The following is a 25,701-nucleotide window of genomic DNA, read 5'->3' as shown; positions in this document are numbered from 1 at the left end:
TTAGAAGCGCTTTTCATTGGCGTTAGTCAGGAGTAGGGCAGAGGGCGGAGCACTAGTAAGCAGGCGGTGTCCAACTGCCATTCTCGCGCGGCTTCCCTTTAGCGCATGCGCCTAACGAGTAGTGCTCATTGGACGGCAAGCCTAGGGGGTGGGGGACTGGGAACGGTGGGAGCCGCTGTGTGTGGAGGAGCTGCTGCCGGTGTCATGGCGGAGCTGAGTGAGGAGGCGCTGCTGTCAGTATTACCGACGATCCGGGTTCCTAAAGCGGGAGACCGGGTCCATAAAGACGAGTGCGCCTTCTCCTTCGACACACCGGTAAGCCCATTCCCCACGCCCGCAGCGAGCACGACTTCTTCCATCGCCCTGGTCATTCTGCCGGGGCCTGCAAGGCTTGAGCTACCGCCTCCCTGCGATGCACCATGGGACTTGTAGTCTCCCACGCTCCTCCCTGCCGTTGCTTTTAGTTAGCTGGAGCTGTCGTGGGACTACCACCCCCGGAAGCCACCGCGCCCGCCTCACCCGTTCCCGGTCTCGTGGAGCACTGTGGGGATCGTAGTCGCTCTCTCCCCTCATTGCCGTTCCAAGGTAGAGGTGCATCCCGATCGTCGGACTACATCCCCCAAGTGGACCCCTGCGAAAGCCTGGGAGTTGGCCTTGCCTGCCGCGCACGGCTCCCCGGGTTTTGTAGTCTGGTGTGGGAGGGATGGGGCGACCCCGCACTGTTCGGGGCCTGGGTGAGGGCTGGAGGGTGGGGACTGCAGTTGCTACGCGCCTAGTAGTCTGGAAGTGACCGTGAAGAAGGCTGGGTCTGAGCCGGGCCTAGTTAGAGAGACTCCACCCATGGTTAATGTGGACAGGGGGCGGGGAGGTGGGTCATTGCTGGTAGGGAGGAGAGGAAAGAAGGGAGGAGAGCTCTAGTCGTTTCTCCTTTGAGGTGAATTGGGGCCCCACCCCCGTCTCTTCCCCCCCCCCCCCCCGCCCGTCACAGAGAGCAGAGGGGGCCCTTTTCAAAGTATTCCCAGAGAGAAGGTGTTTTTCGTGGAGGATACTAAGACCCCATTCCCAACCTGCTCCCACTCCTGACTAGTTAGACAAAGCCTCCACCCACACCATGCTTCACGTTTTGCAGGCTCCACCCGGAACCTCCCTTCCTGCAGTTCTGCCATCCCCTGTCACCACCAAGCAGAGACTAGCCTTTGGCCTGGCCAGAGCCTGAACTGAGAGGGCAGCAGCCTGGTTGGGACCCGCCCCCCTCACCACCCCTCCCGACCCACGGGGGCTGGGCCCTGCCCAGGGTGTTCAGCCAGACCAGCTCATGGCTGGGAAAACTGCAAGTCAGAGTGGAAAGGCTTCATTAATGCATCGCCAGTGCTGAGGATAGCAACATGATCTAAGGCCCAGTTCGGTATCATCACTGTGATTTGTGGTTTGCTTGGTTTGCTAGGCTTTGATCTGAGCCTCAGACAATGTGCTGCTTCTCTGGAGTCTAGCTTTGGCAGAGCTAAAAGAGGACGGCTCAGAGCAGTGCTCGAGGGTTCCCAAGCCTTGGGAAAACCAGCATTTTTTATTTCCAACAGAGGAGTTCGGTTACCACCGAGCTCTGGCATGCCACCCGGTTCATCAAGTGCAAGGCTTGGTGAAGGACTGTCTTTCTCAGGAGGGAAAGGTTTTTGTTAATTACCAACAGATGGTAGAAGTCAGTGGCTCCCTCTTCACACTCCTGCCTGTCTCTCCTTAGTAACTGCTTCAAATATCCAAATGGTGTTTTTGTAAGCTTATTATACTTTCCTTCTCTCATCCCAAGTCAGGAGATCTCCAGTGTGGCTTAGTTGCTTTCCTTTTTTTTTTTTTTTCCTTAGTTGCTTTCCTAACCGACTTCCAGCATGTTTGATTATCTTCACATTGGGTTCATGGTAGAAGAGAGCTTATTAGATCTCCCTGATGAAAAATGCTCCACTTGCTCATGAACATTGTAATCTATACTGTTCTAGGGAGTGGTACAGAGCAGTGTATGGGACCAGGAACTGCCTTAGACGATGCCCTATTTTTCGTATCACAGCAGAGAATTTTTCAAGGCCAGTGAGGCGTTTATTCAAGGAAGAAGATGCTTGTCGTTGCTTGAATCCGAGGGAAGACTCTTGTTTTCTCCAGTTACCTCCTCCACCTTATCCATCACTGTTCACAAAGGCACTAGCAGATTTGCTGCATTTTAGAGCAGCTCATCCTCCCTCCTTAGCTGTGATTTAGGTTGGGCCCTTGTCTTTCTCTGTCTTCTTCCTGGGTTTTATGTGTTTTAACTGTCTCAGAAGGTGTTGCTAGATTCTTCTACAGAGGGAATGGCTCTGAGGTTGGCAGTTGATGGACTTCAGTGGGGATTTAGTTATTGGTCAAAAGGAAGGCAGCAGGGTGGTGGTTGGAGAATGCTGGTCTTCATGTGCCTTGTCGAACTGGGCCCAAGTATAGCAGTGAGCCCCAGATAAGGCACTATTACCCTGAAGCCAGGCTTTAGCAGGAAAGGAGAGTTCTCTCTCAGTGTGGACCAAGGTCTGACACCCTTGTAGGGTGTGGTAAAAGAAAAGTCTGGGCTTGCTGGCAAGCTCAGGAGTTGGGTGTATTGTTCAGGTACTCGAATCTCTGCTCCTCCAGTCTGGAAAGTTTTCTGGTCCTGGAGATTAGGCAGGGTTTGTCATTGTGTCCCTGGTTTAGGTTCCGTGTCTGACATGCAGGTCTTTCCTCTCCCAGGAAAGGACCCCTTTTCCTTCGGAATGTAAGCACTAGCACTGGAGGTCCATGGTATTTGATTCCCATTTACCTCAAGGACGGAGGTAAAGGGAGTTCTCTACAATTGATTGGAAGGCTCCAAAGCCCAAAGAAGAGACCGGAAGGAGGAGGAATGTGATTGACAGGTGTTGCTCAGCTCCTGGGGTCCTTCTTGGTTGTTATCAAAGTCAGCGGAGAATGGGAAGAATCTTCACCCTGTACCAGGGCCTGAAAGGCTAAATGACTTGCTAGGAGCCACATGGTGCTTGAGAACCGAGCTTTGTTTTGGAAACAGGCAGTGTCTGGCCCTGGGTCTTGGTTTCCCCACCTAGCCTGGCTTCATCCTCCCTGTGCTCTGTCCCCACCTCTTGCACTGCAGGAGTCTGAGGGTGGCCTCTACATCTGCATGAACACATTCCTGGGCTTTGGGAAACAGTATGTGGAGAGACATTTCAACAAGACGGGCCAGCGAGTCTACCTGCACCTCCGGAGGACCCGGCGCCCGGTAGGGACAGGGTGGGGGCAAGGCCTGGGGACATTTGGGCACGTGCTACTGGGCCTCCATTTGGAATCTGTCACATCCATTCTGACCTCCCGTTGGCCTCAGTTTCCCACCTATTTCTGTTTGTATCATTAGAACTCATCACATGTGTTGTGTGTTTTTGTTTTGTCTTGTTTTTAAGCTCCGTTCCCTTCCAAGATTAATCGACTCTGCCCTGTCCATCCTCCCCACTTGTCCCTTCCCTGGTACTCATTGCTGATCCTGTCCTTCCTGCCTCATTGTAGAAAGAGGAGGACACCACTACAGGCACTGGAGACCCCCCGCGTAAGAAGCCCACCCGGCTGGCTATTGGTGAGCACCGTTAGAGTCCTCCTCCTCTTGAGCTGGTCTCTTTTGCTCTCAGAGGTGCTGGCAACCCCCAAAAGAATGGGCCTGATCAGTGGAGGGGACAAAATGAGATGCTGTATCAGAGGAGGGACATTTACTTGTGGTGATTGTCCTACCCTCTCTCTTCCCTGTTTCACCAGGTATGGAAGGCGGGTTTGACCTCAGTGAGGAGAAGTTTGAATATGATGAGGATGTGAAGATTGTCATTTTGCCGGATTACCTGGAGATTGCCCGGGATGGGTTGGGGGGCCTGCCTGACCTCGTCAGAGATCGGGTGCGAATACCTTCCCACCCTCTCAGGAGCTCTAGGGCAGGCAGGGGCCCAAGCAGTGATGTCTTGGGCAAGCCACTGAGAAAGCTGGAGATGGAGGGCCTGGAGGGGCGCGGGAGGGGGGCAGGCTGGGGACCGTCTCTGATCCTCTGCTTCCCCCAGGTGACCAGTGCGGTGGAGGCCCTACTGTCGGCTGACTCGGCCTCCCGCAAGCAGGAGGTACAGGCGTGGGATGGGGAAGTACGGCAGGTGTCTAAGCATGCCTTCAACCTCAAGCAGCTGGACAACCCTGCTCGAATCCCTCCCTGGTGAGGCCTGGCCCCTCCACCTTGGAGCACAATCCCCAGAGCAGGGGCAGAGAGGCCCCCCTCCTGGGGGATCTGGTGGGAGAGAGGGCCAGAGGGAGACTGGGGGAGATGAGCTCAGCAAAGGGACCTCCAGAGGAGAAGAGGAGAGAGCTCTTTGACTGGCAGGGGGCCAATCCCAGATACCCTTGACCCCTATTTCAGCTAACTTTCTTCTCCCTGGCTTAGTGGCTGGAAGTGTTCCAAGTGTGACATGAGAGAGAACTTGTGGCTCAACCTGACAGATGGCTCCATTCTTTGTGGCCGACGCTACTTCGATGGCAGTGGTGGCAACAACCATGCCGTAGAGCACTACAGGGAGACAGGCTACCCATTAGCTGTCAAGCTGGGCACCATCACACCCGACGGAGCTGGTACTCCCTCCCTCCTCTGGCTCCCTCCGCGCTGAAGTGTGCTTAACTGTTACTCATTGTGTATGACACGAGTAACACATCAGTACGTTCTCTTGATTAACAATGAACATATTGCAGATAACACTAAATCTTCAGTTAGGCCCCCCAAATCCCAGTCCCTTTCTTAGAGATCACCAGCATTATGTGTTTAGTGAGTATCCTTCCAAACCCATCTGACCCTAGCACCTTATCCTACATGGTAGAGTCCCAGGAAACTCCAGCCCTCATGCTCAGTCATCCCTTCCCTGACAGCCAGTCTCAGAAAGGCTTGTGAGGGTTACCTTTCTGGGATCCTCCTCCTGTCCCATCAACGCCCCCTTGGGGCAGGGAATGGGATTGGTCAGTGGCCAGGCCAGTCCAGAGCCACCTCTTCTGACCCTGCTTCTGCCTCCCGCCCTAGATGTGTATTCATATGATGAGGATGACATGGTCCTGGACCCCAACCTGGCTGAGCACCTGTCCCACTTTGGCATCGACATGCTAAAGATGCAGAAGGTGAGGTCCCCCTTCAGCTTCCAATTCTCCTCATCCCTGCCTGCCAGGGCCCTTCCTGGCCGGAGGCTGAAGTAGCCCATCCACAACAGCTGCCACAGTTTTCCTAGTCCCAGGGCATCTGTGCTTCCTTTAAAAAACTTTCTAGAATAATTTATTCATCCATTGAATGCTACTGGAGTACCTACTATGTACCAGTATTCATTTATGTATATGAATAAGAGAAATTTACATTCTAGATGGAAAGGCAGACATTCATTGTCTGCTCAGGCAAATGAGTGAATAACCACAAACCGGTGGGCGCTGTGAAAGAGATGTAGAGGGGCACCTGGGCGGCTTAGTCAGTTAAGGGTCTGACTCTTTTTTTTTTTTTTTAAAGAATTATTTATTTATTTATTCATGAGAAACACAGAGAGAATGAGAGGGGCAGAGACACAGGCAGAGGGAGAAGCAGGCTCCATGCAAGGAGCCTGATGTGGGACTCAATCCCGGGTCTCCAGGATCACACCCTGGGCTGCAGGCAGTGCTAAACTGCTGCGCCACCGGGGCTGCCCAAGGGTCTGACTCTTGATCTCAGCTCAGGTCTTGATCTTAGGGTTGTGTGTTCCATCCCCATGTTGGGCTCCATGCTAGGTGTGGAGCCTACTCAAAAAAAGAAAAGAAAAAGTGGGACACCTAGGTGGCTCAGTGTATGAGCATCTGCCTTTGGCTCAGGGCACGATCCTGAGGTTCTGGGATCGAGTCCCACATTGGGCTCCCCACAGGGAGCGTGCTTTTCCCTCTGCCTATGTCTCTGCTCTCTCTGTGTCTCTCATGAATAAATAAATAAAATCTTTAAAAAAAAGAGAGGGGGAGAGAGACAGGAGTAGTGTACAGCAGGAGGACTGGCTCATCGCGGGGATCAAGGAAGTGAAGCTTGAGGGGTAAGATGGGGTGACTTCAGAATGGGAAAAAATACGTCGAATGGAAGGATTCACCTTCATTTCTTTCTTTCACCCAAGTGGAGGTCTGATGACTAACAGGTCTCAGGGATAGTCACTCATGGCCTTCCAGGGTTGGGACCAAGCTTAGCCAGTGTGTCTCCCACGTTAGAATCCATAATTGAACAGATTCATAGCTTCAGCTGGGTGCCGTCCTGGACCCTCTGAGGGATCAGTGTGAAAAAATATGGGGCTGAGCTTCTCACCCTGTCTGAAATGCACCTTCCCTTGCAGACGGATAAGACAATGACAGAGTTGGAGATAGATATGAACCAGCGCATTGGCGAATGGGAGCTGATCCAGGAGTCGGGTGTGCCTCTGAAGCCCCTGTTTGGGCCTGGCTACACGGGCATCCGGAACCTGGGTAACAGCTGCTACCTCAACTCTGTGGTCCAGGTGCTCTTCAGCATCCCTGACTTCCAGAGGAAGTGAGTGGCACCCCCTCCCCATGCCTGGCCCTTAGGCCCTGTACCCCTGACCTTGCAGCTCTCCTAGATGCCAGCCTTTAGGCACACTCCTCCTTCAGCTACCGTCAGTACCTCTGTGTTCTAGCTCGGTCTTCATTCTTGTTACCCTGTGGCTGGTATGCTTCCATCAGTTAGAGCACCATGGTCACCTAGCCATGCAAGCCCCACCAAGGGCAGAACCCCGAATCCCAGTGTGCTCCCTGGCCTCCTGATTGACTCGGGGGAGGAGGTACTCTTTGCTTTTGACCAATGACAGCAGATGGGGACCAAACAAGGATATGTAGCACTTGGGGGGTGGGGGGAGAGCCTGGGACACTAGGAGAGAGACAAAAAGACACATTCAGAAGTAAGTCTGCCTTCTAACTGAGAAGGACTTAATACATGTGTGGAAACTTCATAGCATGTTGGCCCATTCCATCCTGTGGAATGCGAACTGTACTTCCCCTTCTCCCAGGCTGCCTTCTTCCCTCCCTGGGCTCACTCCTGGGGAGGAGGCCAGGAAATAATGCAGCAGAATACATTGCATGCTGGCATAGTTGACAAGGGGAGGAAAGGCAGGCAGCTTAGAAGATGGGACTCTGTGGTTCAACCACGTAACTCCCCACTGAGGGGGGAGCCTGTTTCCTGAGCAAGTGGATTATACTCCCTTCCCTCTCCCTTGGAATCCAGGCCAGAGCACCTCTGATTATGCTTCCCTTGGCTCTTAGGTATGTGGATAAACTGGAGAAGATCTTCCAGAATGCCCCAACGGACCCTACCCAGGACTTCAGCACCCAGGTGTACGTAGCCAGGTCCTGTGTTCAAAGGCTCTTGAGAGCCTTGCGGCCCATGTGTCTTCTTTCCTCTCCCATGACCACCTGTGGTGGGCAGCATTTTTTTATGTCTGCCTCTGGCCCTGCTGTCTGTCTTGAGTTGGGTTCCAGCGGGGAATCTAAGGTTTTTCACATCTCAGAGGGTTGCCTAAAGGCTGTAAGCAGGGGCTGAGTTGGGGTGGGGAAGGCACAGAGAGATGACAGGTGATCATTAGTTGGTTGAAGCTAAATGGTTCTCTTCGATGTTAATGCAGGGCCAAACTGGGCCATGGCCTTCTCTCGGGAGAGTATTCCAAGCCGGCGCCAGAATCAGGCGATGGGGAGCAGGTGCCAGAACAAAAGGTGAGTTTGGGACTCTCCTTTCAGTCTGGAATTACGGGGAAACTGAGGTCTGGGAGATGTCTAAACATGGCCCCTTGGTGGCCCCTTGAGCCCCGGCTGAATCGCTGTGCTTGCTCTGCCTAGGAAGTTCAAGATGGCATTGCCCCTCGGATGTTCAAGGCCCTCATTGGCAAGGGTCACCCTGAGTTCTCCACCAACCGGCAGCAGGATGCCCAAGAGTTCTTTCTTCACCTTATCAACATGGTGGAGGTAAGAGCCGGGAAGATGGTAAGGGAGGGTACTTCACGCTCCCTCCATCTGCCCGAAGTTCTCTCTCCCTTCTCTCTCCTGACCATTCTTTCCAGTCGGCCCCAACCAGCCCCACCCCTGGAGCCAAGGGGTCTGCACGCCCTGGGCCTTCCCTGTGAGAACAGTAAAGCTAAGCAATGATCCTTACACTTGATGGGCTTGCAGCTGAATTAAGGATACACCCAAAGAAAATGATATGAGGATGCATATCACCTATAGAGAAAAATACAGTCATGTTCCATTACAGTGTCCTAGTATATCACGGTGCCAGAACTGGGGAGGGGGCGTTAATTAGGGAAAGATCTAGTGGTAGACCCCCTCCCACTCTTCTCTCTCTCTGACCCCCCCAGCGACTCTTTCAGGTCCCCATCCCCTTCCCTGGCTGTGCAGACCTCCCCACTCTGCTTCTTTCCCATAGAGGAATTGCCGGAGCTCTGAAAATCCTAATGAGGTGTTCCGCTTCTTGGTGGAGGAAAAGATCAAGTGCCTGGCCACAGAGAAGGTGAAGTACACCCAGCGAGTGGACTATATCATGCAGTTGCCTGTGCCCATGGATGCGGCCCTCAACAAAGGCAAGTTGCTCTCAGCGAGGCCTGGGTGCCACGGGCCTCCAAGCTCTAGGAAGAGTGCCTGGGTGCCCTGTAGGAGCAGAACCCATTGTGTACCCTGCTCCCCCAGCCAGAGGTCTGAAGCTGGGCCATCTCGGGGAGGCAGGATGACCTTTACGCTGAGGACGAGAGACGAGGTCACATATGGGTGTGCGTCGCGCAGGTTTGAGGGAGGGTGGAGGAGTTAAAGCAGTCAGGGACATAGAGCCTGTCTGGTGAGGCTGAGGAGGGAAAGAGACGTAGCCCCTGAAGGATTCACCCACCACTTCTGTCACCAGAGGAGCTTCTGGAGTATGAGGAAAAGAAGCGGCAAGCTGAGGAGGAGAAGCTGCCACTGCCAGAACTGGTCCGCGCTCAGGTGCCCTTCAGCTCCTGCCTGGAGGCCTATGGGGCCCCAGAGCAGGTGGACGACTTCTGGAGCACAGCCCTGCAGGCCAAATCAGTAGCTGTCAAGTAAGTCCTGGTGGTCTGCACCAAAGGTTTCAGGCCGATGTCAGGACAGTCCCACAGATACTCTACCTCTTTCTTGTTCTCTCATCCCTTTGTGGTTGGATTCCCAGGGCTGCGTCAGCTGGGGTTGAAATCTGGCCCCCAGGGAAGCAAGAGGCCCCCTGCCCCGAGCAGGAGTAGATGTGGATGGTTGCCACATCACCTTGTCCTGCCCCACCCCCCCACTCCCTCTTTTATTGCGGTACAGGGTCACGGTAGTCAGCTTCCATCCACTCATCCCCTCAACGTTGGCAGAGCAAAGGCACAGAGTATCAGTTTTGAACAGAATATGGATTTCTAGCAAATGACCTTAGTTTCGGCCTAATTCTGTTGTTGGCATAAGCTTAAGATCTGAAAGAATGCTTCAGTCTCAAGGGATTTCAGCCATCTCCACCCCCCCCTTGAACAGGCCTCTGGCTTCTGCTGCTCCTTGTCTGCAGATGCTGTGATGCCTGCCCAGGGCAAAATAAGAATATGGACTATTTTCTGGGCTATCAGGACTTCCACCAGCAAGAGGCTGAACCCCAGGGTGGCGGTTCCAGGAGAGAACTTTGGGATTCTCTGGGTACCAGGACATTCTCTCTTCCCTAGGACGACACGGTTTGCCTCTTTCCCTGACTACCTGGTCATCCAGATCAAGAAGTTCACCTTCGGCTTAGACTGGGTGCCCAAGAAACTGGGTATGGTGGCTGGGACAAGTGAGGGAGGTTATGTAGAAAATGCTAGAAAAAGAAGGGGCCTCACTGTGTGTAAACTAGCATTTCTTCCACCTTTCCCCGGAAGGAGGAAAACATTACCCTAAATGTTTCCAAATGAGTCAAGTTTGAAAAGCACTGGCTAAAAATATTGAAACACTTGATTTTACAGTGATGATTTACAACCAAAAATGATTTTCAGGGTTTTATTTTTATACTTGTTAAGACGTTCTCATTTAGATAACCTTGAAACCGTTCTCATGAGGCTTATAGCCCCTGGCGACTTTTGAGAACTACTGATTGTACTTCACGTCATAGATAAAGTTGAGACCCACAGAGGTACGAGATCATTCTGTGGGACAAGTCGGAGGCCCCTGTCCTTGTCCATAGTACATGTGAGGTTGATTTAGGACTAGAGTCTCCTGATTCCCAGGCCCACTGCTGTATTACATGAGGACCCCTGCGATTGGTACTGGCTCAAAGCAGCGCCAAAGTGTGGGGCAGGGCTTTGAGAAACCCCAAGTACTTTCTTGGGGAGGGCCCCAGGGAGCTGCTGAGGTGACCCTTTTCCTGCCATTCTGATTACAGATGTGTCCATCGAGATGCCAGAGGAGCTAGACATCTCCCAGTTGAGGGGTACAGGGCTGCAGCCTGGGGAGGAGGAGCTGCCTGACATTGCCCCACCCCTGGTCACTCCGGATGAGCCCAAAGGTAGCCTTGGTTTCTATGGCAACGAAGACGAAGACTCCTTCTGCTCCCCTCACTTCTCCTCTCCGACATGTTAGTGACTCTTCTTCCTGCCTGTCTCTCTCCTTTGCTGATGGGGGTCTTCTCCGCTTGCCTCCCCTTGGCCTTGTCCTTCATGTTTCTCCTGTCTTCCCTTTGAAATTTCCCCTGCCCTCTTTTGATGGACATGAGGACCGGCTAGAGCACTCCCAGCCACATTCTCTGTGTGGTTGGCAGGTGCGCTGGCCAGTTGCCTCTTTACCCTTGTCACCTCACTGCTTGGGGATAGGGAGAGGCAGCATACTCCAGAAATGGGGCCCATTCTGGGAGAATGGGCATGGAAGGGGTCCCTGGGGAGATCTTCAGCGTCAGTTCTGTGTCTTTAGTACTGCTGGCCCCACATTGTGTTGTTCTGTCATTTTAGTTCTGGAGTAAGGGGCCAGGCTGTGGGAGAAAAATGCATGGCATGGGTGGTTGGGAGAGGGCTGGGTAGAGCGGGGAGGCAGGAGGAGCTGATGGTGGCCTCAGGAGTTAGGTCACCGTGCCCTCACTTCTCCCCCCCGCAGCACCCATGTTGGATGAATCAGTCATCATCCAGCTGGTGGAGATGGGCTTTCCGATGGATGCCTGCCGTAAAGCTGTCTACTACACGGGCAACAGTGGGGCTGAGGCTGCCATGAACTGGGTCATGTCACACATGGACGATCCAGGTAGGCAGGGGTGGGTAGCAGGGTGGCACAGGGCCACTGTCCTCCCACACACGCTTCAACCCCTTCACTTCTGCAGATTTTGCAAACCCCCTCATCCTGCCTGGCTCCAGTGGGCCCGGCTCCACCAGTGCGGCAGCTGACCCCCCACCAGAAGACTGCGTGAGCACCATCGTTTCCATGGGCTTCTCCCGGGACCAGGCCCTGAAAGCACTTCGGGCCACGGTATGGGCTGCCCCCGGCTGAGGACCGGGGGCCTGTGGGGAAAAGAAGGGGGTGGGGATGAGGTTCTGTCCTTTGTGAGCAAGACGAAGGACAGCCCGTATGAGGTGGCCAAGGCCAAGGCTCCATGTTTCTGTGGCTGTCCTGAAGTAGCTGAGGCCTTCGCTAGTGGTTTTCTTGCCTGGAACGTGTTGGAAAGAGTAACACTTCCCTCCTCTCCAAGAACAATAGTTTAGAAAGGGCCGTGGATTGGATCTTCAGTCACATTGATGACCTGGATGCAGAAGCCGCCATGGACATCTCGGAGGGCCGCTCGGCTGCCGACTCCATCTCCGAGTCTGTGCCGGTGGGACCTAAAGTCCGGGATGGCCCTGGAAGTGAGTGTCCCTGGGAAACAGGACAGGCCAGTGCAATCTAGCCAGTCTGCTACCAGCTCATTATTGCAGGGCCACTCTGCTTCCCTCAGGTGGCAGCAGGGTCAGAAGCTTCTTTCCACTGACGTGGCTTCTGAAGGTGGGGTCCTAGGAGGCGAAGACAGACTTATGACCGAGTCCCTGCCCCCCCCCCCCCCCCCCGTCCCTGAGATTGGCGTCCTGAATTTGGGCTGTTAGATGCATCTTTTGGACTGGTGCTCAGGGGTCCTTCTCATTGTCTCCTCTAGAGTATCAGCTCTTTGCCTTCATCAGTCACATGGGCACCTCTACCATGTGTGGTCACTATGTCTGCCACATCAAGAAGGAAGGCAGGTGAGGGGCTGGCAGGGTACGTTCTGAACTGGGGAGTGTGGTGGGAATGAATGAACAGGTGGGGGCATCCTGGAAGTCCTTAGAGTATTTGTGGGAGAAAGGAAAGGCCTGCTGATTAGGGGTGGGGGGATGGCACAGATACACCAGAAATTGATAGAATGCTTGATAGCAGGGCTCAGCAGACTACAGCTCAAGGCTACATCTGGCCACCTGCTTTTATAAATAAAATTTTTAATGAGCATAACCACACTTACTCACATATTTATCATCCGTAGCTGCTTTCCTACTGCAACAGGAAAGTTGAGTAATTGTGTCAGGGACCGGATGGCCGATGCAACCTAAACTACTTACTGTCTGGCCCTTTTCCAGAAAATGTTTGCGGACCTGGGCCTGACAGGAATGGGTTGGGGGTGGCCGCAGAGATACTGAAGGATTTAGAGACTTGGGTGGAGAATGAGATTGGGATGCTCCCCTCAGGCAGGTAGCAGCTCGACTGCAGGTGTTGGGGCCCAGGCTGAGGGTGTTGGGAATGTTTGCCCCAAAATCACCAGGATCAACTCTGGGGTTGTGTCAGAGACTAAGTTGATGCAAAGTGGATGCCCAGTCTGTTCATCCTTCTCCCCCTTCCCCCAGATGGGTGATCTACAATGACCAGAAAGTGTGTGCCTCTGAGAAGCCACCCAAGGACCTGGGCTACATCTACTTCTACCAGAGAGTGGCCAGCTAAAGGCCTGCCCTGAGCCCTTACCACGGAGGACAGGGGACAGACCATTGGCATGAGGGACAGGGGCTGATGGGTGGATGATGGACTTCAGCTCCCCCCCTGCTCTGTACCCTGTTTCTTTTTGTCCTCAGCAGCAGGGAAGAAGCTAGAGGCCATAGGAGAATGGCCAAGCAAAGCGGGGGACACTTGAGAGACTTTGGGGATAGAGCAGGAGGGGGATGGGAGGGGCCGGCCACCTGTCTGTGAGGAGACTTCCTTGTCCCCCCACCCCACCCCACCCCTTGAACCCACAGTGCTCTGCTTCTCTGTGTAACCCTGCCGGCCCCTGGTTTGGAGGGGGGCTCGTTTGTGTGTGTGCGTGCGCGTGGGTGCAGCTTCATGCAGCCTCTTCCACAGGAGGGGGCATCTGTGCCTCCCCTCCCTCTTAGTGTTTGCTCCCTGTGTGGCCAGGCAGGGAGGGCTGCGAAGGAAATGGGAGTCCCCCTTGCCCTCCGGCCTGTCTTTCCCCCACCCACCCAGTCTCTTCCCTGCCCCTTCTCTGGAAAAATGCCAAAATACACGATGTGAATAAAAGTATAATGGCTAAGTCGTGTCCTTTTTGATACCTTGGGGGAGACTGACCTTGCCTGGGGCTGGCAAGATAGCCCGTTGGGCCCCTTGCCTCTTTGCCCCCCTCCTTTGGCTGTTCTCTACTTTTCAGTAGTTCTAGAGCTCTTGGGAAGCGGAGTGTGAGATGAGGTGGGGTGAACGTGGGGGCAGTAGAGGAAGCTGAGGGGTAGGGGCTGTCCAATCAGAGCCAGTGGAGGGGGGTGACACCGAGCAAACGGGGGGGGGGGGGGGGGGGCGGTGAAGAGCTCTACCTGCCTTCCAGCGGCCACACTGGACAGGTCCCAAGTGGCTATTTCCCAGATGTCTCTGGTCCCCTAGGCCCTGCAGTCTCCAGTGGGGCGGGCCAGCTGGAGCAGAGGGGAACCCCCGGAGTTGGGGAGGGAGGGGGTCTGAACTGCCTCTGTCTCAGCTGCAGTTTCGAGCCAGTGTGGACCGTCCCTCCCGCTCTGAACCCTGCCACTGGCCCAGTAACTGGGACGACACTCCGCACCCCCGCCCCATAGGTCAGAGGTGCCTGCTCAGCGATCAGGGATGCAGCTATTCCGGCGGGGGAAGGGAGTTGGAGACCTGCCCCGCGGAGCGCCCTCAGCCCGCGCCAGCAGCGTAATCTCAGGCCAAGGCTCCCCTGGGAAAACCCTCCGGCCCTCGGGGGTGCTGGGATCGTGGGGTGGGGCTCCCCCGAGTGCCGGGTCCCGCCTCCTCCCCAAAGCCAGGCGGTGGATCCGCAGCGCCCGAGCGCCGGGCCGCCCTGGAACGTTGCTACAATGGGGGGTGGCACTTCCGAACCCCGCGGCGGCGGCGGCGGCGGCGGGCGGGCCTCGCGGCGGGCGGGCCTCGGGGCGGGCGGGGGGCCGGCCGAGCCATGGCCGAGGGCGGGGAGGAGGCGGAGCTCCGCCTCACGGCGCTCTACATAAGCGGGCAGTGGCAGCGGCTGCGCGGTGCTCCTGACCTTCAGTGTGTCGCTCCCAGCGCCATGGCGCCCTCCAGGAAGTTCTTCGTCGGGGGGAACTGGAAGATGAACGGGCGCAAGAAGAACCTGGGGGAGCTCATCACCACCCTGAACGCCGCCAAGGTGCCGGCCGACACCGGTGAGCCTCGCCGGGCCGCGGGGGGGGGGGGGGGGGGCGGGCGCGGCGGCGCCCCCTCCCGAGCCCCGTCGGCCGGTGTCCGCGTGCACTGGGTGCGGGGCTGCGCCCGAGGGCCTCGGGGGTCGGGACTTGGGCCCCGCAGCCGAAAGCGGGGCCGCACCGAACCGTGCTGTCCGACCGCGGGCCGGGGGAGCATTTCTCGGGCCACCGTGGGGGAGACGGCCCGGGGTGCGGACTCGGGACGGGGGTCGGACCCGAGCCCCTGCGGCGACGGCGGGCTGCTGGCGGCCGCCCGGGGTGCGGGGGAGGAGCTGAGCCTCGGTGCGCGGACCCTGCTGCCTGCCCCTCGCCGTGCGCTCCGTGCGCCGCCGCACGTAGCCCGCGCCGCCTCCTCGCGCCGCCTCCCCGCGGGGCGGGCCGAATCCCCGGCCGGGCGGCGGCGGCCTGCGCTCCCCGCGCCAGCCGTTCCCCAGCCGTTCCCCAGCCGTTCCCCAGCCTTTCCCCAGCCTTTCCCCAGCCTTTCCCCAGCCTTTCCCCAGCCTTTCCCCAGCCTTTCGCAGCCACAGGCGCGATGACGCCCGCCTTCCGACCGAGGGGCTGAGCAGGTGCCAGACGAGAGGCGCTTTGGGGGAATGAGGAGCGATCCCACAGCGTTGTGCAGGCTGGAAACGGGAAAGCGCAAGGCCTCCACGAGCCAGTCAACTTCGTGCCACCCGCGGGCCCGGAGTGCTGTCCTCAGCCCTCACCCTCCCACTCATCTAACTCACAGAAACCCGGGCCTGATCAAAAGAGGCCCTGGTTTGTGCTCCCCAGACCCCAGTACAAACCCCAGGAGTGTCTGCTCCTTCTGCTTTTGCTAAAAATCCTTGCCTGGGGGTGGTAGGGATGGACAATTTTAGAAGGGAGGCATGGTTGGCTTCAAGAGAATGCTGAGTCTAGGAGGTGCCCAGGCCCAGAATAGCCCCGAGAAATCAGAACCACAGCTGTTAAAGAGCAGAGGGCAGGGCCAGGGCCATGGCCTCCCAGGGACACCTGGAAGGCTCAAGGAGTTGGGTACAGGCCCAGCCTGAGCTGCTAAGTGGACAGAGATGATCTTGCTGGAGAGAGAAGGGATAGGAAGCAGAACTAAGAAATCAGGTGAAGGCAAGAGGACTCCAGAACACTGGATGGAGTCTGAGGAAGGGCTTCCTTGTGACCTCATCCTCTTGTGCCATCATCTCTCCAGAAGTGGTTTGTGCACCTCCCACTGCCTACATCGACTTCGCTCGGCAGAAGCTAGATGCCAAGATTGCTGTGGCTGCACAGAACTGCTACAAAGTGACTAACGGGGCCTTTACTGGGGAGATCAGGTGAGATGCAGGCAGGAGAGGGGCAGGTGGGGACTGTGCCCTCACTTTCCTTGTTGAGGGGGAGGCTACAGGGTGGGCTTTCTCCTGAAGCATGGCTTTATCTCTTCCAATAGCCCTGGCATGATCAAAGACTGCGGAGCCACATGGGTAGTCCTGGGGCACTCAGAAAGAAGGCATGTCTTTGGGGAGTCAGATGAGGTGAGTAACCAGAATGGGAGGTAAGAGACCCCTTATTCCAAGAGGGGTGTCTCACCAGATCTGCTACTCAACAGCTGATTGGACAGAAAGTGGCCCACGCCCTGGCAGAGGGACTTGGAGTAATTGCCTGCATTGGGGAGAAGCTAGATGAGAGGGAAGCTGGCATCACTGAGAAGGTTGTTTTCGAGCAAACCAAGGTCATCGCAGGTAACTCTGGAGAAGGGGACCTTTGAGCCTGGCTAGGGCTAGAGGCACAGAGGGTAGGGTGAGATGCTCTGGCTCTGCGGCCTGACTTGATTCCCCATTCCATGCTGACACTGGAAAGGGAGGGGGAGGGGGAGAACCCTTGCATCCTCCATATCGGGTCTGTTCCTGCCCAGATGGTTTAGATGCCACTTGGAGTTCCTCCAACAGCCACCAGGGGGCATTAGGCCACCATCTTTCTTCATTCCCTGGGCTACAGGCTGGCCAGCTCCTTCCCATTAACCCTTCCATCTGTGATCTCTGTCTCAGATAACGTGAAGGACTGGAGCAAGGTTGTCCTGGCCTATGAGCCTGTATGGGCCATTGGGACTGGCAAGACTGCAACACCCCAACAGGTAACTGAGCCCAGGAGCTCTGCCCCATCTTACCTGCCTCAGTAGGACTAGAGTGCAACAGAGATCATCTGAACCAACTGCTCATTTTAAAGACAGGAGTCCCCAGGCCCAGAGGAGAGTGACTTGTCCAAGGACATCCATTCCAGGGTCTGGATGGGATTGGAGCTGTGGTATTCTGGCTCAGATCTGTGGGTTCTTGCCCCACACTACCTTTCTTCATTGGGGCCTAGGGTCTTTTAGCCTTTGAGTGAAAAGCAGAAAAGGGCTTACTTAGTCTGGTTTCTTGTTCTAGGCCCAGGAAGTACATGAAAAGCTCCGGGGATGGCTCAAGTCCAACGTCTCTGATGCAGTGGCTCAGAGCACCCGTATCATTTACGGAGGTAAACAGGTTTGGCTCCCACCTGAGATGGGGGTGAACTCAGCCTCCTGTCCTTTCCCTGACCATTCCCTCTGTCTTCTCCCTTTCCAGGTTCTGTGACTGGAGCAACCTGCAAAGAGCTGGCAAGCCAGCCTGATGTGGATGGCTTCCTCGTGGGCGGGGCTTCCCTCAAGCCTGAGTTTGTGGATATCATCAACGCCAAACAATAAGCCCATCCATCTCCCCTATTCCTGCTAAGCCAGGGACTAGGTAGCTCAGAAGCTCAGTAACTGTGCTCCTACCCCCACCCCCACCCTGCACATGCTTCTGATGGTGTCACCTGCCCCCTTCGTGGCCAAACTATACCTCTTCCTTACGTTTACACCTTACCCTGTAACGGTTGGGACCAGGCCAATCCCTTCTCCACTTACTGTAATGGTTGGAACTAAGCATGTCACCAAGGTGACTTCTCCTTGGCTGAGAGGTGGAAGGGGTGGGATTTGCCTATGGGCCCCCTCAGTCCCCAGTGAGGGCAGGAGAAAGAAGCCGTCCTCCTCTCCCATCTCGCTCCATGAGGCCAAGGGCTGAGAGAAAAGCCCTGTCCTCCCCTCAGAGGCCAGGGGTGCTGCTCTCTCCCATGGTGCCAACGCCTGTGTGTGTTGTGTATGTGAGCAATCCCACATGTGGGGGGAAATAAACACCTGGCACTGAGCCCTGGGGTTTGTCCTTCTTCACAACAGTTGCCCATATCATCTTTTTCTTTCTTGAGACAGCCACAGGACACTCGTACAAAATACCACAAACAGGTTTCTGCAATAGCGTGTCTCTTACTGTTTTTACTGGAAAAAATGTCTTGTGTACCAGGTGGCCATAGCCTCAAATAATAGCTCCCTCCCTGCCACCCCTGTGGGTGGCTCGGGGCTGCTGGATCCCCAGAGCTTGGGTTGGGGTAGAGGCCCAACCTCACTGGCTTTACGTAGTAGCTGGTCTAGGCCAGCAGTGCCGCCTCCCCACCCCCCAGGGGATGGGTAGTAAGGCCCCAGCGCAATCTGTGGTATCACAGGAGTCACTGGTAGAGCAGGTAGCGCTTCATGGCAGGGGGCAAGGGGAGAGCAGATACCTGGCCAAGCCGGGTATCCCCCAGGGCGTGGCGCACACACAGGCGGCTCAGGTGCAGAAGGGAGTGTGGCTCCGCTGGGAGAGAGAAGGAGGGGAAGGTAAGTAGGGGTATAGCCACCAGCCACACTTCCTCAAACTACACTGTCCTGCCCAGGTTCCCTGCTGCTTTCCTGCCCTGCGTCTTGGTTGATAGGGAGATCTAAGGCACCCCGAAGTTCTGCACCTTCTCTTGGGTTGGGAGGCGTCACAGATTTCACACGTCCCTGGTCAGCTGCGGGTGAAGCTCTCACTAAGGCCCTCTAATAGATCAAGGACGCTCAAGACAGTGGTGGAGCTGGTCCAGGCTTTGACTGCATAGAGCCTTAGGGCTGGGGCTGATGAAGTCAAAGGAAGGATGGCCCTACCCCCACTCAAGAATAGCTGACCATGGGTAAGGGGCGTAAGGGGTGGAGAGGTACCCACCCTGTGCTGAAGACTGCTGCAGAGCCCCGTGAGGTTCCATCAGCCCCAAGCCCTGGCCCCCTCCTTCCTAAAGCAGGTCCCACCCCTGTAGCCCCACCCAAAGGCCCTGAGCCCTTCACTGCTTTCCTTCCAAGTGCCCAGGGCCTCAAAGTCCGCTTACTGGGGTCTGAGGAAGGAAGGACGCACAGACCGGTCAGAACCCAGGGAATCAGGCCACACCCTGAGTGCTTAGCACTGCCAGTCCTCTTCGCACACCTAGCCCGGTCCCCATTTAATGCCTTACACCTCTTGCACCAGGAGCTGATAACACCTGCTATAAAGTCCTAATCCCCGGAGTGCCTCTCTGTTCTGTGGGCTCACCACTAACTAGTGAGTGGCCTTCCCAAGCCTAGCTTTCATATCTACTGTTGCCGGGGCGATAAAGATAAGTAACAGCTGTGTGGACCTTTTGTCATTCCCCTGCCCTGCACTGACTAGAAGTCAGGGGCAGGTCAGACGAAGGCCCATTTCCCTCTGCTCTTATAAGGCGTCGAGCTTCCATCCCAAACCACGGCCATCAGTAACAGAACACTCTCCCCACACCTGCCCCAGGCCTCACCTCTCCTTCCGCCCAGGTAGCGGATGCGGACCTGGCACTGGCCCCAGACAGCGCTTACTGCCGGATAGAGGGTCCTGCCCTTCAGTCCGCGGAAGGCTGGCCCCAGGTAGGTGCCCCCAATAGCGTAGCCCAGAGTTCCCTCCTCCATGTCCAGAACCACCAGCAGCCTCTCCGGCACTTCCAGCTGCTCACCGTGAGGTCTGGCTGGATACTGAGGGGCCCCAGGCCCCTTGCTCTGATGGTACAGCTTCCCTCGCCCGATGTCCCAGCCCCACGACTCGCTGTTGCTGCCCAGCAGCGCCGCATAGTGGTCAGCCTGCAGCGGGGCGAGGGCCGTGGCCACGCCCACCACGGCGTGGGTACCCCTCTGCTCCCGGGGCCAGCAGATCTCCCAGGCGTGCAGGCCCCTCGAGTAGCCCTTCTTACCCCGGGCCCCATCAGTGCTCTGGGCCACGGGCCGCCGCTCAAAGCATAACCCCCCTTCCTTGACCTCGATGTTCTCTGAGCAGTCCTTGGGGTTCCAGCCGTGGCGCTGTTGGGCTCCCAGATCAGGAGGGGGAGCAGACAACAGCTCCTCCAAGCCCTCAGGACAAGAGAGGTCAGGGTGCAGGGTCTGTGGGGTGGGGGTGCTGCTGCTGCCCCCTGCCAGGGCCGTCTGGCCCATGGAGGTGAGGAGTTGAAGGAATCCCCGAGTCTTGTTGGGGCTCCTCTCTTCTGAAAGTTGAGCTCCCGCTCGGGAGTAACCTGAGAGGAACTGGGAAAGAAGAGGGTTTAAAGTGCGGCATCCTGGCGGGAGCTCCTTGCCCTGGCACCCCAGCTTTCGCCGCATGGTTGCCCACCATCCCTCCCCGCCCCCCTGGCTCCCCCAAAGGTCCTAGGCCCATCACCTTGCCCTCGCTCATCTGTCCCGCTCTCTCGAGACTCGCGAGTTCGCCCCTCTGGATCCCTCCACGGGCCGTCCCTTTTGCCCACCCCGTGCCCCGTCACCGCCCTCGAACCTCGCTCAGCTTCCAGGCCCGGAGGTCACCAGCCCTGCGGAGGAACTCGGCCGAAGGTAAGGCGAGCCGCGCTGGGCGCAGACTGCCCGCGGCTTCCGCCTCCAGCACCTCCCCCGGCCTCGCCCCGCCCCGGCCCGGCCCGGCCCCGCCCCCGGCGGCCCACCCGGGCGGTTAACCCTCTCGTCGCCGCCCCAGGTCGCGCCCGTCCCCGTGGCCACGCCCCCGCGGGGGCTCCTCGTGGGCGGTTAACACCCGGGACCGCTCGCTCCAGTGGAGGGCACGCCCCCCTAGAGCCCATTTCCTGATGGGTAACCTCGGGTCCCCGCCCCGGGGTGGTTAACCCTTCTGGGCGGCCGCGGAGTCTGCACCAGGCTGTCGGGGCTCAGAATGAGCTCTTTGATTTATCAGTGCTTGGGGATCCCAGGAAGTGTGTTCTCTGACGTCAAGACCTTTGAGCTGCTTGGGCAACCAATTCCTCAAGGAGGGGCTTTCATTGCACAGAAATCTATTTCTATGTCCCTTTGATTCTGGGTCACTGTTTCTGGACGGGTCTCTTTCTGCCCCACTTGTGAGTCGGTCTGTTTTATACCTGAGGTCCTGAACTCTGTTTTCAGAAGTAGGTGTCCTAGGTCTCTGTGCTGTTCTAGTCTTCATCTTGGACGTCCCTGCCTTCCTGAGCTGTCGGTCTCATATGGTGCAGTATACTGATTAAGACTTTGGTTGTGAGTGAAGCTATGTCACTAACTAGCTCTATGACCTTGGGGGAGAGGTCACCAAACTTCTCTAAACCTGTTTTCTCTCCCTCTGTCATTTAAGTTTTTATTTGAGAGAGAGAGAAAGAGCTCTCACTCATGAGACAGGGGGAAAGGGACAGAGGGAGAGGATCTCAAGCCGACTCCTCACTGAGCACAGAGCTGGACAGGGGCTCCATCCCAGGACCCCGAGATCAAGACCTGAGCCGAAATCAAAGAGTCAGATACTCAACCCACTGAGCCACCCGGGTGCCCCAAAGTTGTTTTCTCTTATGTAAAACGGGAATAATGATGGTACTTAACCTCACAGGATTGTTGTGGAGTTGAAATAATTGAGGTAAAGCACTTAGCACAAAGTATGATACCTAGGATACAATCACTAAGCAAAACTATTGCTAATATTTACTAAGTGTCCACTCTTGTAGAAAGGCAATGTAATATAGTGATGAAGGATGGCAAATGTAGAGCCAGGCTAACTTGGTGTGCATTCCTGAAGGCCAATATGCACTTGCCCTTGAGCAAATTACTTAACTTCCTCAGTGCCTGTTTCTTCCTCTGTAAAATGGAGATCCTGTTGGTATCTGCTGCCTAGGACATTCAGTGAGGTTACATGTGAACTCAGAGAAGTTCTGGTTCAAATTTAACCATTTGTGTTAAGCCACTGAAGGTATAACAGTGAATCCCCAAGGAGGTTAACAGGACATTTATAAAAAAAAATTTTTTATCATGTAATAGATGAAATTGTGGAGATATAAAAGTATTATGGGAGTCAAAGGGATGGGACTTCTAACCAAGAATCAAGTGTAGTTAAGCAAGTGTCCTGGAGGAGGTAACACTGGGCTCAATCTCAAAGAATGATGAGGAATTGACCTGGAGAGGTAGCTCTGCAGGATGGGTGTTCTACAGGGCTGCTGCATGGAGAGGACATTTGAGACAGAGGGGTCGGCCAAAAGCCAGAAGCAGGAGTGCCTGGGTGGCTCAGTTGGTTACACATCTGACTTTGGTTCTGGTCATGATCCCCAGCTCCTAGAATAGAGCCCCGTGTTGGTCTCCCTGCCAGCCGGGAGTCTGCTTCTCCCTCTGTCTTGCTTGTGCATGCTCTCTCTCTCTCTCAAATAAATCTTTTTTTTTTTTTTATGATAGTCACAGAGAGAGAGAGAGAGAGAGAGAGAGAGAGAGAGAGAGAGAGAGGCAGAGACACAGGCAGAGGGAGAAGCAGGCTCCATGCTCCAGGAGCCCGACGTGGGATTCGATCCCGGGTCTCCAGGATCGCGCCCTGGGCCAAAGGCAGGCGCCAAACCACTGCGCCACCCAGGGATCCCCTCAAATAAATCTTTAAAAAAAAAAAAAAAGCAATAGATGGATTTGAGGATGTTTGAAGACTTCAGATTTCCTGCAGCTAGAAGGAAGCATGAGAGACAAGCCTAGAGAAGTCAGTGCTAGATGACAGTGGCCTTGTTGGCCAAGTTAAGGAATGCAAATGTCCTCCGCAGGACAGGCCAGTCATGGGGAGATACATAGGAAGGGAGCAAGAGAGAAGCATAGTCAGATACTCATTTTAGAAAAACCACCCTGGGGGTGCCCGGTTGGTCAGTTGATAGAGCATGCAACACTTGATCTCAGGGTCATGGGTTTGAGCTCCATGTTGGGTGTAAAGATTACTTTTAAAAAATTTAGAAAAGCCATCCTGGCACAAAAATATAGAGGAAGCTTCAAGGGAAAGAGAACTTGAAGAGATCGGTTATAGCAGCCTGGGTGACAAGTGTCAAGAACCTGAAATAAGGCAGTAGAAATAAGGAAGAAAAGAATTCAAGAAAACACTGATGAAACTGCAAGATTCGTGGGCTGATTAGATGCAGAGGTGAGAGAAAGGGAGGTTTAGCTTGGAAAATTGTTGGAAGGTAGTACCAAACAATTGGAACAGGCCAGAGGAGTGAGGGAGGGATGGTGAATTCACTGTAGGACATGTTTTTGAGGTGCCTGAGCAACAACCAGATGGAACCATCCAGAATGCATATGAAAATTGCAGCGCTGGAGCAGTAGTAAGAGGCCTGTGCTGGAGGTATAAATTTGGGAGGTTCGACATTCTTTAGTCAGAAGCTGAGGTATGAGGCCACCTGAGGGGCTCAGCCAGTTATGCATTTGCCTTTGGCTCAGGCCGTGATTCCAGGGTCCTGGGATTGAATCCTGAGTCCTGGAGTTCCCCGTCCCCCCAATCAGGCTTCCTGCTCAGTAGGGATCTTGCTTTTCCCTCTTCCTCCCTCCTGCTCCTGCTCTCTCACTCAAATACATAAAATCTTAATAAAAAAGAAAGGAAGGAAGGAAGGAAGGAAGGAAGGAAGGAAGGAAGAAAGAAAGAAAGAAAGAAAGAAAGAAAGAAAGAAAGAAAGAAAGAAAGAAAAGAAAAAGAGGGATCCCTGGGTGGCGCATGGAGCATGCTTCTCCCTCTGCCTGTGTCTCTGCCTCTCTCTCTCTCTCTCTGTGTGACTATCATAAATAAATAAAAATTAAAAAAAAGAAAAGAAAAGAAAAAAGAAGCTGAACTATGAGAATCAGTGAGGGGTCCCAGAGAAAGCGTGTAGAGTAAGAGGGTTAAGGAGGAGACACTGAACAGAAAACTCAAGTGTGATTAAAGGAGATCTTTCGGGTCATTGGCAACTTTGGTGGGAAGAGCGCATGTGGATTGTGGGAGGTGGGAGTCTAGGCAGAAGGCGCTGAACTGGCAGTTTCTGTAAGTCAGGCACTAGGCTACAAGCTTCACATTTTGTGGGGATAGAGAGTTGGGAGAGATGAGAGGACAACAATGTCTTACCGTCAAAGTTACCCTTGAAAATCCCTTATTTATCCCATCTATTAGACATAGCATATGTTAGTTTTACATTTAGTATTTATAAAATATTTTATATATTGTATTTATAAAATATAGTATGGGCAGTATCATACAATAATGTATGAATAAAATTGTATCATTTTAATTGAAGACAAGAAAATATATCAAAAAGATGTGAACCTGAATACCCATCATCTACCCAATGTGGGTGTTCTTGCCAGTGTGACTACAAAAATGACATCATGACTGTGGGCAGTGGCCTATGATGAATATTAGTGCAGGAGCTGTATGATAACCGGGTGGATGAAGGCTTCGGGGACAAAGAGCAAGCCTCAAACACGGCCGACTCTAGTTCAAGGTTGAGAACTGCACCTGCTCAGCTGCTGGTTGTTTTAAACATGGTATTCACCAGTTGTTACCACTGAATCTTGAACTGCTCAAACATTTGTTGATAACAGCTCAAATACTACATAATGCTACAAGTGGTTTTATCTTGTTACTTTGTATTGAGCTGTAGCAAATACAAAGTAAATGAATCTTAAATTGTTCAATGCATCTTTACAGGTGCTGTGTGACCATCACCAAAAAGATCAAGAATGTTTCTAGCATTCCAGAGGCTTCTTCTTGCCCTTTCCCTGACACTACATCCTTAAAGGTAAACTCCTATTTTAACTTCTGTCTGTATAGATTAGCTTTGCCTGTTCAATTTCATATGATACCATAAAGCATATATTCTTTTGTGCCTGACTTATTTTTCTCACCATTATGACTGTAAGTCCTCTATCTTGTTGCATGAAATGGTAGCTCATTATTTTCATTGTTTTATATTACTCCATTGTATGGACATACTGCAATTTATTCTACTGTTGCTGGCCATCTGAGTTGTTTTCAAACTGTTCTAAAGAAAGCTATTATGTAGAGTATTATACAAGTCTTTTAGTGGACCTAGGCACTCACTTTTGTTGGGTGTATAACTTATATGCAGAATTGCTGAGTTATAAGGATATAGTGTGAACCACATTTAATTTTCTGGTTTCTTCCACAGAGAGATTTTATTCTGAAGTTAAATCATTCAGTGACACCTGCGTGGCTCAGTGGGGTAAGCATTCCCAACTCCTGATTTCAGCCTCAGGTCTTGATCTCAGGGTTGTGAGAGCCAAAGAGAACAAAGTCTGGTCTCCCATCTGACACTTGCACAGAATGGTGGCTGGCAACCTTCTGCCCAATTTAACTAGTTCACGTTAGATGCACCTATGTTGAAACTCCACGGCATCTCATCAAGTCCAGCTCCATGTTAGATGAGGCTCCTACTTTGAAAAAAAAAAAAAAAAAAAAAGGAATGAAATCATTCAGGTATTTCAGCATTTTTGCAGCAATTTTAACATATTCATGAAGAAGTGATCTGGGTTTCCCTTCCTGTTTATCATATCTTTATCTTCTGGGATGATTTTATCAGTTCCTCATTCTTTTTATTAGTGTTTCTCTGTGGCTTCCAAGTTCAATTTCTTTCACAAAGCCAACATGATTCACTTGCTAGGCCACTTGAACAGTGTGTTTCATTTCTTGGTTAATAGAAACCCCTTAAAATCCTAAACACATTCTTCTTAACATGCATGGGCTGTTTTAAGCTTGATTGTTGCCATGACTGTTTAATATATGTGATGTAACTGGCAATACTGAAGATTGTCCAACTCTTCCAACACATTACCACATTTACTTATTTTTAACAATTTTATGTATGTGACACAGAGTATAAGCAGCCAGAA

At 53.9% G+C, this 25,701-nt stretch overlaps 3 protein-coding genes across 9 annotated transcripts; 2 read left to right on the top strand and 1 right to left on the bottom strand.

The window, feature by feature from the left end:
* Window positions 1-79: 79 nt before the first annotated feature.
* USP5 (ubiquitin specific peptidase 5) lies at window positions 80-13,561 on the top strand. Of its 5 annotated transcripts, none has more exons than XM_072766107.1 (20): window positions 80-585; window positions 3,140-3,265; window positions 3,547-3,613; window positions 3,790-3,923; window positions 4,083-4,228; window positions 4,454-4,638; window positions 5,078-5,172; window positions 6,384-6,577; window positions 7,324-7,395; window positions 7,683-7,770; window positions 7,894-8,019; window positions 8,477-8,630; window positions 8,945-9,119; window positions 9,747-9,835; window positions 10,439-10,561; window positions 11,143-11,286; window positions 11,363-11,508; window positions 11,729-11,882; window positions 12,167-12,251; window positions 12,885-13,561. In XM_072766107.1, exons 2-20 carry the CDS (start codon window positions 3,167-3,169, stop codon window positions 12,976-12,978), a joined length of 2,370 nt encoding a protein of 789 aa, XP_072622208.1. In that variant the 5' UTR covers window positions 80-585; window positions 3,140-3,166; the 3' UTR covers window positions 12,979-13,561. The 5 variants fall into 5 exon arrangements, with proteins under 5 accessions (XP_072622208.1, XP_025851089.1, XP_025851087.1 ...); XM_025995304.2 differs by having other exon boundaries at window positions 10,439-10,630; XM_025995302.2 differs by having other exon boundaries at window positions 115-315; window positions 10,439-10,630.
* Window positions 13,562-14,378: 817 nt separating this feature from the next.
* Window positions 14,379-17,887, top strand: TPI1 (triosephosphate isomerase 1). 2 transcript variants are annotated; one of them, XM_025995307.2, is made up of 7 exons: window positions 14,379-14,672; window positions 15,898-16,021; window positions 16,135-16,219; window positions 16,294-16,426; window positions 16,733-16,818; window positions 17,111-17,198; window positions 17,288-17,887. In XM_025995307.2, the coding sequence occupies exons 1-7, from the start codon at window positions 14,447-14,449 to the stop codon at window positions 17,404-17,406; spliced, it is 861 nt and encodes a 286-aa protein (XP_025851092.2). In that variant the 5' UTR covers window positions 14,379-14,446; the 3' UTR covers window positions 17,407-17,887. The 2 variants fall into 2 exon arrangements, with proteins under 2 accessions (XP_025851092.2, XP_072622214.1); XM_072766113.1 differs by lacking the exon at window positions 14,379-14,672 and adding an exon at window positions 15,072-15,277.
* A 96-nt stretch (window positions 17,888-17,983) lies between these two features.
* Window positions 17,984-20,468, bottom strand: SPSB2 (splA/ryanodine receptor domain and SOCS box containing 2). 2 transcript variants are annotated; one of them, XM_025995310.2, is made up of 3 exons: window positions 20,354-20,468; window positions 19,356-20,099; window positions 17,984-18,370 (listed from the first exon to the last, which is right to left on the bottom strand). In XM_025995310.2, the coding sequence occupies exons 2-3, from the start codon at window positions 20,017-20,019 to the stop codon at window positions 18,243-18,245; spliced, it is 792 nt and encodes a 263-aa protein (XP_025851095.1). In that variant the 5' UTR covers window positions 20,020-20,099; window positions 20,354-20,468; the 3' UTR covers window positions 17,984-18,242. The 2 variants fall into 2 exon arrangements, with proteins under 2 accessions (XP_025851095.1, XP_072622213.1); XM_072766112.1 differs by having other exon boundaries at window positions 19,356-20,109; window positions 20,354-20,446.
* Between the last annotated feature and the right edge of the window lie 5,233 nt (window positions 20,469-25,701).

Source organism: Vulpes vulpes, chromosome 8 (genome assembly GCF_048418805.1).
Source record: "Vulpes vulpes isolate BD-2025 chromosome 8, VulVul3, whole genome shotgun sequence".
Taxonomy (NCBI): domain Eukaryota; kingdom Metazoa; phylum Chordata; class Mammalia; order Carnivora; family Canidae; genus Vulpes; species Vulpes vulpes.
The sequence above is the reverse complement of the archived record's forward strand: the minus strand, read 5'-3'. Positions and strand labels throughout refer to the sequence as shown.